The sequence below is a fragment of the Pinus tabuliformis genome, chromosome 2_2 (assembly GCF_031772625.1).
Source record: "Pinus tabuliformis cultivar Carrire ecotype Pingquan chromosome 2_2, CPIR1, whole genome shotgun sequence".
NCBI classification, from domain to species: Eukaryota; Viridiplantae; Streptophyta; class Pinopsida; order Pinales; family Pinaceae; genus Pinus; species Pinus tabuliformis.
In genome coordinates, this window is record NC_142300.1 from 825,719,623 (window position 1) to 825,736,174 (window position 16,552).

The window sequence follows — 16,552 nt, forward strand, 5'->3', positions numbered from 1 at the left end:
TAAAAATAAATTCCACTCTTTCTGCTCTAATTAGAGTCCTACTCTTACTGCATCATTTAAAATTTATCGCTCATTCCTTATGAAACAAACAAATCTAAATTATAATAATCAAACAAACATAATTTCACTTCCTAATCATACTTAAATTAATAATACTTAAATCAGCTCTTATATAATTAAAAAATTATTTTCAGATCTTGCATAAATTTTGTCAATTCAAAATTCCATTTCTTTATTGAAAATTGTAATTATAAAACTCTATACCAAATTTTAAATTATTCAAGACCATTTGAACAACCCAGCGGCCTGTTACGATACCCTGTTAACGTGTTATATTATTTCATCACGCCATTGACAGCTACTTTCCTTTGTCTCTATCCGCTGACAATGTCAAATTTCAAAATACAAACCAGGCGAACTAGAAAAACGACCCACCAGCCAATCACTCTCTTCTCCGTAAAATACTAATAAATTTTTAAGCAATCCAGACAACATAAATGACAATTGAATTCGTCCAGGCTTCCGAGCTTTGAGGATATCGCCACGAATCCCACAGGGTTGGGACTGGAACTAGAGCTTGTTTTGCTTACAATGTACCTAAGCTTCTACCAAATCCTTGCAAGATGCAGTAGACTTCTTCATCGTTCTGACACAGGCTCCTGTCTCCCTGGCATCAGTTTTGTAAGTCATTGATTTGGGTTTTCCTTTTATTCCATCGAATGCATGACCCCAAGGAGTGTTTGGTATGGGAATTAAGATGTTGGGTATAGTCTACACAGAATGCTTTCATCCTCTGTTCTCGAATTCGAACGTTGGGTATAGGTTAAATTCAAAAAACTGTGGGAATTCAATGTTAAAATTGTAACGCCAGATAAAATTAATAAGGAAATGGATCCTTATAGCAGATATTATGGTGGGGCTTATAGTCCTTCAGGATCCAATCATGGCTCCGATTCTGCACATCCCCACAATTACTCCCCACCACCACCACCCCCAGCGCCACCGAGCTCTTATGAAGGATATTGGGCTTATCCTCGCTTGCATCCTGCCTATCCCCCACCGTCCCCTCAAACCCATTACTCCCCAACTCAATCTACTCCAGTGGGTTGGCCACCCCCTGCATCTTTACCCCAAATTTCGTATCCTTGCCCCTATCAGGAGAACATTCATTATGATAGCTCATACTACCAGTACCATCGTCAGACTTCTGATTCCTATACTCAATTTGCTCATTCATCATATATGCTACATTCTTCAATTGATCATCACAGTGGCAGCTTGCCACACCATCACACAGAGAGTCCTCATTTCAAAACAGATGCACTTCCCAGATATGCTAAATCGACATCGTTGTACCCATTGCCCGACCTAATGTCTGCGATGCGATTATCCGACTGTCCCCAACCCCTTGATTCCTCATTGCCTGAAGGTTCTTTCCACAAGCCTTCTGTGATGCCATGCCAATCTTACCATAGCGTTGACTCTTCCAGTCCCTCTTCTTCCAGCAACCATGGATCATTTTCAGGCCATTCATTTCAGGATGGACATCATTCATTCAGTTCTAATGACAGCATACGTTCTGATTCTTCACTGGCGCTAATTGCGTCGCAGGATTATGAAAAACTTCAGAGTGTTCCATTTGGTACTTCGGCAATGTCACTTAGGATTGTCCTGTTACATGGGACTCTAGATGTATGGGTTTATGAGGCCAAAAACTTGCCCAACAAGGATCTCTTCTCGGAGAATTTACGGCAAGCAGTTACAAAGACAGTTTCTAAAAAACTGTCTGCCAGAATAGAAGAGCACATCTCTCATCAAAAACCAATAACAAGTGACCCATATGTGTCAGTTTGCATTTCAAGTGCAGTAGTTGCCAGGACCCGGGTGATTAGCAATGACCAAGATCCTGTATGGACACAACATTTCTCTATTCCCGTTGCACACAATGAAGCAAATGTTTTATTTGTAATCAAGGATAATGATTTCTTTGGTTCTCAACTTATTGGTACTGTTGCAATACCTGCGGAGAGAGTGCTCTCTGGTCAGAGGATTGAGGACTGGTACCCTGTGTTGGGCCCTAATGGAAAGGTTTGTAATGTGGGAGCCACACTTAAACTCTCAATCCAATTTTTCCCAGTAGAATATCAGTCCTTGTACAGATTTGGGATTGGTGCTGGACCTGATTATATTGGTGTGCCTAACACATACTTTCCTCTTAGAAAGGGTGGGAAGGTTACTCTGTATCAGGATGTTCATGTGCCTGATAATCTCCTTCCTGCTATCAAACTTGATCATCGAGTTATGTATAAACATGGAAAATGTTGGGAGGACATTTGTGAAGCAATTCTACAAGCGCAGCGTTTGATATATATTGCTGGGTGGTCTGTAAATCACAAGATTAAGCTGGTCCGTGGAGGTAGCAACCCAAATTTGCTTCCCTCTGACTACACATTGGGAGACCTTCTCAAATTCAAGGCACAAGAAGGATTACGGGTGCTATTGCTTGTCTGGGGTGACCTTACTTCAGTGGACATGCTTTGGTTCCACAGGGTAAGCTTGATTAGATAGCAAACTCTGTCATCAGTCAATGGAGATACCCTGTCTGTCATACATGTACACGATTGTTTTTGTTCAAATGAAACGACTGCCGGTGGTATCTCATCTTCTATCTAATACATTTGTGGAAATTTGTACAGGAAGGTGTTATGAAAACACATGATGAAGAAACCCGCAGATTCTTCAAGCACTCAAATGTTCAAGTGTTGCTATGCCCTAGATATGCTGACAAAAAAAATAGTTGGGTCAAACAAGGGGTAAAATAACCTTTTGTCATGAAATTGGTTTATCTTTAAACTTTTCATTAGATCTTGTTCTTTGAAAATAACAACAAATGCAGGGAATTCGTTAAGAGCAAAGATGGTTTTTTATCATGCAAAGATATATAATTCCGTCTGTCTAACTTGATTTGTGTCAAATACCAGGCAATGCAAAACGACCTTAAAACCTGTTAAGGTGATTTACAGCTTCTATTCATATTCAATTGGATAAGAATAAAGGCACACCATGCAATAAATGGGCCCTAGGCAGATTTGGCTGCTTGGGATGCCTTTCAGCTTTTATAGTATTATTCCATAATAAACTTGGATTACAGGTTCATGTATAGACCAACTCAAGGTCCAGGTCCCGGCTCCTAGGCCTCATGATCCTATTCACAGAACAAAGATCTAAACACATAGGAAATACCGAATCATTAGCAAAATGTTTATCTAAGACCTCGTTATCTCCAGGAATTTGAGTCCTTTAGATTTTACCCTGCATCCTTGCTGACTCTGACAAATACTCAAGTACATCAACAACTCACACATCTAAATATGGAGCTAAAGGACAACGTTATTGAATGGAGGGGAACACATCCAGAGAAAACTCCATTCACTCTAACAACGGTTGAGGCTTTGAGAAAAAAGTACGTTCCATCTCACTGATATTTATGTACGATACAATGATCACTATGTCTAGAATGAATGTCCCTTGAACAAACCCAGTGAGCACTGATTTAACAAATTTAAAAAAATAATATTTCTTATATTCACATAAATATATTTACATCAGCAGAGTAAAAAAAATCCGAAGGCTACATAAAGTGGCACTTATATCCTCTTTCTTAAGGCTACTGAAAGTAAAATAAAGTTAAGGCTGTATACAGTGGTACTTATATTCTCTTCCTCAGGCTACTAAAACAAAAATGAAGACAGAGTATGCATTAGGCTCTAACAGCTTGGCATCTTTGATAAGCAAGAAACCATTAGCCAAGTTGCGTACGTGCCTCCTCCCCATATGAGGGAATGAAGACAAAGAGCTGACCTCATTCTCAAAAACACAATTACATTTAGAGTGGATTTTCCAAAGGACAAATAATGCAGAAATCCTTATAAAGTGCTTATGTTCGTAAAAATATATTTACATCGGCAATGTAAAAGGAACTGAAGGCTATATACAGTGGCACTTATATCCTCTTCCTCAAGGCTACTGAAAATAAAAACAAGCTAAGGTTATATACAATGGCACTTATATCATCTTCCTCAAGGCTACTGAAACAAAAATAAAGTCAGAATATGCATTAGGCTCTAACATCTCGGCATCTTTGATAAGCAAGAATCCTTTAGCCAACAGTTGTATGTGTGCCTCCTCCACACATGAGGGAAAGCAGACAAAGAGCTGACCTCATTCTCAAAAACACATTTACATTTACAGTAGATTTTCCAAAGGAAATATGATGCAGAAATCCTAATACAGTGCTAGATGCTAATGAAAGAAGAGCAAACCAAAGACTTAGAGTCACCAAACAAAACTGCACAAACTGTGTTGTAGCTCTTTGAATCCTTGTAGCCAAATCTTTTGCAATGATTTTGTATGAGATGTTGAAGACAGTAATGGGCCTCCATCAACCAATGGAATCTCTGACAACATTCTTAGGAACGAGATTAATAAGACCCTAGTTGAGAAATTTGGAAAGCCTCCCTTCTCTAAAGACTTCTTGAGCCCCTCTGAATAAATCCTCTCCAAATATATCCCACATAGCTTTATAAAATTTGTATGGGAAACCATCCAAGTCGGGGGACTTGAGATTCTTCATATTGGAGAGACTCGAAAAAGGTTTTTCTTTTGAAAATTAACTGGTCAACACTTCACTCTCAAAAGCACCGACTTTGGTGGGGATAAGGTTATTGCATTCCTGTCTAGCCTCCTCCACCTGTGAGACGATAAGGAACATAAATATTTGGAAATGAAGGCCAAACATACTTCTGATTTCCTATAAATCCTCTTTTACCATTCCATTCCACAAACCACGAATTATCTCAAAGGGATTCTTCATTGTTAATCAGCAAAATAGAACTTGGAGGGCTCATCACCCGCTTCTATCCAATGCAGCCTAGCTCTAACTTCTGTGCGTCTGGCTTTACATTCATCCTCACAATGAATCATATGCTTGAACTTGGCCACTTCTGCCTGGAGTTCAAAATTAATTGGCTTGTTTTTTTAAATTTATCTTGCACCCAATACTGGTTTATAAAGTGTGCACAAAGGCGTAAAGCCGAAATCATCGTAACAAAATTTTAATCTGAACATGTAGGAAATTATGAATTATTACAATATTATGGACTGGGTGTTGGGCTACAAGTGTGGCTGTGAGGGAGAGAGAAAAAGCAGAGGGTAGCATCATTTAATATATATTTTTTTTGTTGCTGCTATTTGCTCATATTTTGTTATTTTCACCTGTAGGAGGTAGCTACTATCTTCACACATCATCAGAAGACAGTGCTTGTTGATTCAGAAGCTGTAGGCAGCAGAAGAAAGATTACAGCATTTCTTGGTGGACTTGATCTTTGTGATGGACGTTATGATACTCCAGAGCACCATTTGTTTCGAACTCTAGGAACTGTTCACAAGGATGACTATCGCAACCGATCTTTTACGGTAAACTTATATTTGACAGTTGGCTTGTGTTAATCAAGTGTTTGTATTGATTCACTCAAAAGAAAATCGATATGTAATGTTCGTTTGCAAGTTTGTTACTTTTTAGTTGGAGGATTAACTCAATTATTATGGAGGAAAAAATTTAATCTACATTCTAAATTTCTACAATGACCGATAGAAAATATTATGTCATCCACATTTCAGTTATCTAATATTCACTGAAATAAAATTGGTTTATCAGCGGTATACTTACTTTATATATTTTGATTAATCTGATCCAGCACAATGATTAATAAACCATTCAATGCCACCTATTTAGCAAATGAGAAATTAGGAAAGTTAACAATAATTAATTTTTGCTCATTGGCTGGAATAAGTTCTGGAATGCACAAGAAAAACAATATCAAGAAAGCTGAAATTAAACAGAACAATATTTGGAAACGTGATTACTGATATGGTAATAGGCTGCATGCCTTTTCTGCAAATTGGTTGGTGATGTTTTGTATTTTCTTTTGCATTTAATTCAACTTCTCTTGGATTGCTTACAGCTCTGCACAAAATCTGGAAATTTTTAGCTATGTATTCGTTATTCAGTGATCAACAAAACTGCTACCTTTTCTCTTTTTCTACAAGTCGTCTTCAAATAATTTTTTCTTTGACATTCCATCTCTCAACTACTGTACCTGCAAGTAAAATCAGAGGACGGATCAGATTGTTTTAGAGTGATTCCAGCCTTGTTCCTGCCCTGTGGAAATGATTTTCCTCAAGATAATTAGGACATATCTCCAAGAGAGGATTGTTGGCTATTGTTTACTTCCATAATGAAAGGAAGCAGAGGTGCAGAACATGCTTTTGACACTCATCAATGAGAGAAGATTATGCAGAAAATAAAATAACAGTTGCGGCAAACACGTAAGGCAGTAACAACAAACCATTAAACAGACACTTCCTGGGGCAAAATCCTTTCAAGAGAAAACCCCCCTGCTCCAATGCAATAGCTTAATGTATTATTCAGCAAGAGGTTACAATACATTTACAGAGCTACACTTTTAACAGGAGTAGTTAGCAGCCTTTAGCACTTCTAAGAATTCACTGTTCTTGTACAATACAAATGCTTAATAAATAGCAGCCTTCAGTGCTTCCAAGAATTCAGTGCTCTCATACAATACAAATTCTTAATATATAGCAACCTTCAGCACTTCCAAGAATTCACTTTTCTCATACATTACAAGTGCTCCATATACAGGCATAACTCCACGCATTAATCACTCCTCACGCAAGACACATTGTATGTGCCATGCATTGATTGATCGTATGCATGCATTGAGTGGGTTGCATGCATGCTTTCTTTGAGTGAATACAGAGTTTGCATCCGGTGATTGAGTGAATATGCTGAGTTTGCATGCACACACACTTGCATGAGTTGCATGCATGCATTCAATGTGTATGACATACCTTTCCTAACATTCGCCCACTTGTCATATACCTTTCTAGAGCATAAGGGAGAATGCATCAAAGTGTGAAGTAGCTGCTAGGGGTCATGAAGTGGCAAGCCCATAAATTCACATCACTTGAACTTATTTGTGCTCACTAGCTTCGTCAATGCATCTACAACAAATTTGCAAAGTGTCAACTTTCTCGAATATCACCTTTCCATTCTCTACCATGTCTCAAACAAAATTGTATGGGATCTCAATATGCTTCATCTTCGCATGAAAGGTTGGGTTCTTAGCTAGACAGGTAACACTATTACTATCACACTGAATTGTAATAGATCTCTAACTTATCCCACATTTGAACACAATTTCATAAGCCAAGTGGCCTCCTTATAGGCATGAGTAGCTGCCATATACTCTGCCTTTGCAGTGGATAAAGTGACCATATCTTGTTGCTTGCTTATCCAACTTACTGCTTTGTCAAACAGTTGAAACACACATCTGCTGGTAGATCTCCTCCTATCTACATTCCTTGCCCAATAAGGATCCACATAACCCCATATATCCACTGGTTTTTGGTCCCCTTAAATATCATGATGATAACAAATAGAATACTTAGAAGTACACATGTACTTGAAGACCCTCTCCACTATAGCCCAATGTTCATGTCTATGATTAGCCAAGAATTGGCTCAAGGCTCCCATTCTTTGGGCAATGTTTGGTCTGGTATAGACCATGGCATACAATAAACTACCAACTACACTAGCATAAGGAACACAATCCATATCTGCGATCTCTATGGGTGTTGTAGGTCATTGCTCAACTTAAATCTCAGTTCCCACAAAAGTAGGAACACTTAATGGTTTACAATCTGCGATGTTAAAATGCTACATTACAAAGTTCACATACTTACTCTGGCCTAGTCAAAGCTTTATGTTTGCTCTATCTTTGATGTCCATGCCTAAGATATACATTCCAAACCCCAAGTCCATGTCAAACTATTTTGAAATCTGAGACTTCAAATCATTATTGCATCTTTACTCTTACCAAAATGTTGCACAACATCTACGTAGAAAGTGATGACTAGAAAATGACCACTATCTTGTTTGATATAAACACATTGATCTGATTTGGATCTCATAAATCACAAAGTCAACACAAAAGAGTCAAACTTTTGGAACTACATTCTCGGTGATTGTTTAAGAGAAATACAAAGATTCTCTTGATTTACAAACCAATGACTTTTGACCTTTTTTAACATAGTGCATTAGCTGTGTCATATAGATCTCCTCTTCAAGTCACCATATAGGAATGCTTTCTTCACATACATCTATTCTATCTTTGTTACCTCTCAATTGAGTAGTGTTGGCAAGGTTCAACCACGATTGCTACATGGTAAGTGTTACTGCTGAAACTAGCAGGGAACCTAAAGGGGATCTCCAAAGGGGCAAATGCTAGACCAAGGGCAACAAATGGAGACTTATCCCACTGTCACGTAAGCTAAGGCTCCCTACTATTTATGGACTTTCACCGATGGGAGGAGATCCGATATATATGGAGTCACGAATGAATGATATATCAACAAGTGGATATAGAGTGACCCAAATAATCCCATTCCAGAAGAGGTTGAAGAATGGAGCTTGCTTGCTTGCATTCTAAGCAAGGTACAACGTTTTCTAGTTTTCTAGGAGAAGGATGGGAGGATTTGAGGGTTAGGTTTAAGGAATATGGATTGTGAAAGAGTTTCCCAATCCATAAAATCCTTATTGAAATTGGTATCCCAAATGGTTCTTGAAGAATTCTCTTTTCAAAGGAATGGGACCACATGGGACCAAGGGGACCCAGCCTAGGTTAGGAGGTAAGAGTTTAGCAACTAACGATATTCTTAACCCAGACAAGGAAGGGGAAAGGATCAAAGAAAGGATTTTCACTTAAAGGTGTTGATTCGATCCTATGAGGCACTAGCCTTAGGGATATCAGGGCAAAGTTTGATCTCGGAGCTGGGGCTTGTCTTTTCTCACAACTCCCCCATCGGAATGGCTTCAAAATTGGAGGAGGCCTTGAGGAGACACCATCATAAGGGATGCTAGGGGATCAAACTTTTTGGAGGGCTATTTTGTCGGGAAAATGATGCCCTAGGTGACCCAACCTGGCTAGACCTAGGAAAAGGTGAAAAAGAATTGATTTTAGGTGACCACCTCTTGGTAGATCAGTGCCTTAGTCTTGGGAGAATGGAGTCTATGATAAATATGAGTGAGGAATTCATTTCTTAGTCAAGGAGGCCTTAATATTACCTCTCTAGCCTTCTAGGGCAAAGGGAAGCACCTTACAACTTTTATACTTCAATTTGGAAAAGGAGATGGCTTCAAGATGAATTCATTGTTAGAATTATCCCTAGGAAATTTCATTCAAATTACATGGCCCATACATTGAGAGATGCTATATAGAGACAAAATTCCACAATTTAAGCAATAAATGCATGCAATTATTAGTCCTAAAAATAATGAAAATCCCAATCCAATGTATATGACAAAGTAAAACAAGAATAACATTAAAAACATGTACTTACTGTTGATTTGGGGTAGCATTGGATGTGCTCTAGCCATGAAAAATGGTGGAGAGGCTAAAGCACATGAGATCTCCAAGACCCAGAAATGGTTTGAGCAGATTCTAACTAGTTTGGGAGATATTAAAATAATTAATATTTTTAATGGAGTTCCTAAGTCTAAACTTAGGAAAAATAAAATATTAATGGGTATTAATATAAAACTAGGTTAAAATGTTCCAAAAGTCTTGGATCAAGCCAAATCTAATCTTAGCCGTTGATTAGAGATTTAATCTCGGTCGTTGATGGACCAACGAGAAAAGTATAAGAGGAGGCTTGAGGGTCAATTGGAGAATACACCAGAGTGATCAGTCATTCATTTTGCTAGAGCGGGGTTGCTAAGCAAAAGTGAATCAGTGATCAACAGCGAGGGGCAATGAATACATTGCAGAGAGGCAGAGTTAGTACCAGAGAGACAATGCAGAGCCTGGAGAGGTTGACATAGAGGTAGCTGGGTGCTACGCAGAGGCAGTTGGGAGTTGCACAGAGCCAAAAGAGGCCAGTGTGGGTGATGCAGAGGGTCTAAGGCTGACGCAAAAGCTTCAGTAGCTGCACAGAGGCTAGCAAAGCTGACGCAGGGCCAAGAGGCAGCACTGGGAAGATTTTCGTGGGGCAGACTGGGTGCTAGTGAGTCAGATAAGGTGACACAGTCCCTATCAGAGTGACGCAGAGCAGTGGAAGTTGCAATTGTTGCTGTGGGATCGTTAATCCGGTGATTATTCAGCCGGAATATCTGTCTCTGAGGAGAGGTACTACTGTTGAGGGCATTCTCTGTTGGGTGAGCCATTTTTGGCACCCTAGTTGTATTCTGAAAACTACGTAATAATAAAACCCTATGAATAGCTGCACCGGTTTTCCCGCATTGGGTTTTTCTAGGGACATTGGTCCAAAATAACGATGTCACTTGTGTGCTTGTTTTCTTTTAGTTGATGATCTGTAGATGTTGATACTATACTTGTGTTTATTTTTAGTATTTACATGGTGAATAACTTGTTAAGTAATTAAACAAGAAGGAAGAAATAAACCAGATAGTACAGGAAGAATTTCTAACGAGTTAAACTTAGAAATTCCAACACTTACATGTAATAGAACATATCCAACTATCCACAATTTGACAATAGAGAAGCTCCAAGATAAGATAAACCAAATCCAAACATCAAAATTCATCCATAAAGTTCCAATTTATCCTCCAAGAAAAAGTGCGAAATTCTCAAGAGAGAAGAGATCCAATCCAAAGTGATGATGAGCAAATGAACTGATATCACTTGTATTTATACACTAAGAGGAGTTCGAATTAGTCTCCTTGGTCTACATAAACCCCAAAAATAAAATAATGTGCTAATAATCTAACTTTTGGTGACAAGCCCACCAAACTAGATCACAAATGAAAGAATAAGTCTCTTAAGAGGTCAAATGATGACTAATATATGTCGTAGGGCCCTCCAAGAGGCTTTATGGGGTCCATAGGTGCAATAATGAAGAATAGGACCCTTAAAAGTGATGGACAAGGGGTTGTCCCCTTGTTCTCCAAACAATAAACCTGTGGTGCTCCCAGTGGGTGTGGGGGCACAACAACAACCTCATGGGTCTCCAAATGAGTCAAAGATGCATGTAGATCATCTGCAAGTGCTTTGATGATGGTGTAGGTGATGCCACATCATCCTACAAGTCCTGGGTCAGATGACACATTTATCACCAAATAACATTAAGTAAATTTGTGCACATTATAGGTATTGTAGGCTATTAAATAACACAAGTAAATTTGTAGTTAACACAGGCACTGTTACTACTTAGCAGCAAATATACAACCATGAATGAGAGTGATACTAGCAGCTTCATTACACTATTACAGAGGAGGAAAAACATGCATGAAATGATATACAAAGGGAAAACATATTGCACATTGCTTTGATTGGAATCAACAAAACAGTTTCATTAACTTTCAAGATGGAGTCCAAATCATCAGTCCATTACATTTAGTGATTTTATAGCTCAAGCCCCTCATGAACAAGAAAATTGAACCAATGTGGAACCACAGAATTCGAGCCTCTTGGATGCAGAATTCGGGAACCCCTGTTAAGTGTTTCTTCCCCCTATTTATAAGGAGAGGGGGAGATTTGAACAACATTTACAAAATATCTCAGCCCAGCTCTAACTGTCTGATTGACTAGCTGTCTCAACGTGCGATGGTTTTGTTGTCCAAATCATTACAAAGGATTCGATTCCTTTCTTGAAAATGCAAAAAATTACAGAATAATAGAAATAAGAAAAACTGGATGATGGTTAAGGAAAGTATCCCCACGCCATTCTTGAGATTGCCTTTGATCAGGCCACGTCTTTGCCATGATGTGCCTCCCTTGCTGCTCGGTCGGTTCACCTGTTGATTTCGCCTTAACTACTTGAATTCCCACTCTCTAGAGTCGGGAGCGATCAACTGTGGTTGCTTGTCACAGAGCAGAAATGGAGATTGACCTGGCAGTGTTTCATTGCCTGATTGCGTGGAGCTCCATGCTAAGGAATTACTGCTTCTTGAGTCCCATACCTCCATTTACCTCACTGAAGACATGCACACGAAGTAGTCGAATTCATTTCTGCTGCCACAATTGTCCTTGGTTTCTTGTTTCAGAGTCTTCCACAGGATTTTCCCTTTTCAATTACCAACTCCTTTGTGTCTTCATTTAATATCGCAACTGCCGACCCATCCATCTCTTACTTCTCTACATTACACTATCGAAACTTTACTCATCGGAACTTTTATTCTTAAAGACATTACGAAAACGAGTTCTGATGTCCAAGGCCCCTTTTGTTTAGCCCCTTTCTATTTTCTTCCATGGGATCGAGGGCTGTGACTGAAGGCTTAGCCTTAAGGCGCTAGGGCATTTTGTTCATGCCGGGGCTATTTTCCTTTGTTAAGAGCTCTCCACCCCTAGTTCTCTAAGTTCTTCTAGACCACGCGCTAGCCAAATATCGGAGCCCCTCTCATCGGAGGTTTCCAATTGGGGAAATAACATTGGAGTTGCGATATTTCAATTCTCCAATCGTCGATATGACGTCATCACTTCCATGTGGCACCTCATGAGTGGTGACACATGTCACCCAGATTTTCCCCATGAGGCCCCCTCAAAATGCCATAGTAAACTACCACGTGTCCTTCCGTATTGCCATGTCATGCTAATGTCAGATGCCACTGTAGCTTATCGGAACCAATCATATGCCACCACGCGTCATTATCGGAGGCAATCCTATGCTGCCACGCGTCCTTATCGAGGCAATCCTACGCTGCCACGTGTCCTGCTAGAGGAGAGAGAAAAGGGCCTGTCCACCTTTGGTTTTGTGATGGAATCCTTTGTTAATCTTTATTTGAGTCCCTCGACGGTTTTTACACTATCGACACATTACCCATGTTGCAACTCTTAAAAGGTTGTCACCTTCAAAAGTTCCGATGTTGCGACCACCGATCTTCGATGTCTCTGATGTGTGATCGCTGATATGCGATGCGCTGGTATGTGTTGTCGCGCGGATTGACACGACAACGCTCAGACCGGGGGCTGTCACCCTGATCCCCGATCCCTCCGTTTAAGCCTGTCTCCCACGGCTAAGGGGGGTAGTCCCTGTGAGATGATGAGACCAACTGTCGACCAGTTGGTTTGGAGACACGAGATACGATATAAAAAGCACTCGATGGATTTGATTAATTTAGCAGACCAGTGCCTTAAGAGATTGTGGTTAAAACGATTACTTGTTAAATGATATAAAAATATGGACCATGAACATCAATCATCTATCATCAGCTAAAACACAATGCTCTTAGAATGACCAAAACGATATCCAGCAATTGAGAATTTTCAAAAAAATGAATGCTTTAAACCACCACGAATCATAAACCATTAACCAGATATCGAATTTCGCATCTCGACCTGAAAATTTAGATCTCAACATGAAAGATATAACATGCAAATTCCTGAAAATAACTGGATCTGACAAAGAAAAATTTTCCAATTTTTTTTTTTTTAAAAGAAAATTTTAAAACTAAACTAAACTAAAAATTAAATTAAAATTAAAAAATCTAACAAAAACATTTTTTTTTATTTTTTATAACAAAATTTAAAACTATTTTAAAATCTAATTAAAATCCCAAATCTAAAGTCTAATGTTAATCTAAAATCCTAAAAAATAACAATTAAAAACTGAATGCTACTTTTTTTTTAATTTTTTTATATTAGAAAAATCCTAAAAAGGGGAAACAATTTATTATGAAAATTTAAATCTAAAAAAAAAAAAAATAACATCTAATTAAAACATAACGTTTGAATAAATAAAAATCTAAACTTAAGACTAAAAAAATTTGAGTTTAAATAAAAGCTAAGATAAAACTAAAATTAAAATTACAAAGAAACTAAGCTACGCTGTTTCTAAGGGTTATAACATGAAAAATAAAATAAAAAAATCGAAAACGCATCAAACTACAGCTAAAAAAATCGGGAAAGAGAATGAGCATTACAAAGAACCCTAGCCGCAATACGTACCAAAGCTCGATCTACCTGCTACGGATCGTGGATTGCCCCTGCTGCCGGCGTGGTTTACAGGTGATGGCGGCAGGCAGAAAAGCTTGAATCGACTTGATGCTTACTGATTATACGCAAGAAACTTCAAATAATTACCTGGTTAACCCGTCTACGTGAATGAGGTCTGAGCCAAATCGCACAGTCACATTCTTCATGGTACGCAGCAAAATAAACTCCCACCGTTGACGGCTACGCATATACAAACCAGCCCGATCTATTTCGTTTTTTGATTCTTTTTCCTTGACAGCGGACAGATACGTGAGGCAACAGCGTGGAAGAATTCGTGTAAGTTTTGCAGGCTAAATTTCTGCGATGGCGGACAAAACAGCGTATTCTGTTTTGGAGCTCACGTTGAAATCCGACCATTCGTCTTGAACGCTGAATGCTTGCCACAATCGTTTCGATTTTGGGCTGAGAACTAAGCAACGACCCCTCTTCGGCTTTCTTGGTATCAACCGGATGGCAGGATCCTTTTTAATGATAATCGTTTGAGGGTTTAAGGTTTCCAGCAGAGGCTAGAAATCAAAGATGTTCACAACGTTCAAAATGCTGAAGGATCATATAACCAGACCCAAAAATGAAACTTGAACACTTTTCTCAGCGATAAATGACTCTCTGTCTGCTGATCAAATACCTTCTGACGGCGGTCCTGCAATTGCAAGGAGACAAAACCCTAATGAAAATTGAACAAAAATTTGAAACCCTAGAACAGCTTAATTAATTTACAGATTTGGCCCCTTAACAGCCAGATTCAACAATAGGCACAGAAATATTTTAAAGAAATAAAGATTCTCAGATTTTCACTGTGAAGAACTTCAGAAAATCTCTCATGCAAATTAAAAAAAAAAAACCGAATGATAGACCCAGGATCAAATCCAACTGGGCTCAACAAAAAATGCTTGCGGGAGTTGGCTGGTTCAGCCGAGAACTTCCCCGAACGCCCACAAAATTCCTTCAGAAAATGCTTTTTGCACAGCTCAAAACAACCGTCAATAAAGAGGGCAAAAATGCTGCTAGATCTCAAACAGTAATGGAGATACCTGCCATTACTTCAGAAACCCTAACAGCACTCAAACCCTAGCAAGTGGACAAGATACCTGTGCCCACACTACTCTACAAAAAAGCTATTATTAATGGCTGAAAAGAAAATATGCAGAAAATTTAAACAATCTCACAGCATTTCAAGAGAGTAACACCAGCAAGATATGGACCCCAAAGTCTTCTTTTATTAACCAGAAACAGATTTACAAGAGAGCTTCTTCAGTCTTAGACTCACAGATCCAATGATCTGAACTGACCCCTAGCACCCTACTTAAAGGAAATGACTCCAACGGCTAGTTCGAGTGATCCATGCTGAAATGATCTCGACCGTTGATGAGGATCAAGACATCTCTTGATCTCATCCGTCGATTTATTAAAAAATAATATTTTGCATGCATTCACTTAAAATATTATTATTTTATTATTTAGGGTTTTTGCTTTATTTTTTTTATTTATTTTATTATTTTTATTCATTTTTTAATTTCTTAATTCATTTTAAAATGGATCATCGAACTAAGCCTTCGGAAACATCACCTAGGACCTAGGACTTAGGACTCATGAGGGGATTTAAAACATTTTTCGACCCTCAGGACACATTACATCATGACTTTTACAATTTACATCTTAAGGGAGAAAAACCCCTCTAACATAGACCCTCACAAATCACCCAGTTCTGGGACACAACTATAATCTAGCAGATCAACACACTAGGATTCTCCTAAAATTCCAATGACAAAATCCATCCCAGCTTTGGGGTCAGGTTTGAAGCAAAACTCTGTCGATCCATGGATCGGTGAGACGAAAAACCTTCCGGGACGTAGATTACCACTAGAAAGTTAGGTCCACCTAGGCAATTCACATACACGACTCATATCTGCTAAGATTATTTACAATTAATACATGCAGACTGGGTTTACAATTAGATTGATCAAGCTGCTGATGACTGCTGGATGGCACGGACACGCTGATCAGGTGCTGCCCCTTTCTTGCAAAGAAAAAGGGGGTGTACTGCATGGGTAGTTGACCGGTAGAGGTCAACATCTGGCTCTACTTGGGGACACGTTGCTGCTTGCAGGAATGTGAGAATCCAGAATCTGCATCCATACAACACAAAAATAAGTAGCGTCCATCCAAAAATCAGCATATACATTAAGCACAGGAAAGAAAAAAAGCTCTTCATTTATTAACTATCTAAAGCAGAAATGAAAATGCGAAAAAACAAAGAGTAGGGTTAGAAATACGATACAAAAGATGCCCCATGGCATCAGATGTGTTCAATAAAGTGCATACTGAGCATTTGCCTGCTTTCAGGCAAATCTGTTGGCTGCTTGTCGGATGTGCCATGTCCAATTTTGCATATGGTAGGACTTTTTCCTATCCGAAAATCAAGCTGCTCGCGGCCGTCTGATGAGTCAAATCTTCTTCTTATT

General features: G+C 38.9%; 1 protein-coding gene across 2 annotated transcripts in view; it reads left to right on the forward strand.

The window, feature by feature from the left end:
• The first annotated feature begins 455 nt into the window (after positions 1–455).
• LOC149195524 (phospholipase D gamma 1-like) overlaps positions 456–16,552 on the forward strand; it is a 284,497-nt gene continuing 268,400 nt past the window's right edge. The window contains exons 1-3 of one of the 2 annotated variants that reach the window (XM_089405350.1): positions 456–2,550; positions 2,697–2,813; positions 5,281–5,475. In XM_089405350.1, coding sequence (XP_089261476.1) covers positions 889–2,550; positions 2,697–2,813; positions 5,281–5,475 — 1,974 coding nt within the window. In that variant the 5' untranslated portion in view covers positions 456–888. The remainder of the gene's footprint in view (positions 2,551–2,696; positions 2,814–5,280; positions 5,476–16,552) is intronic. The other variant, XM_089405351.1, reaches the window with a different exon arrangement.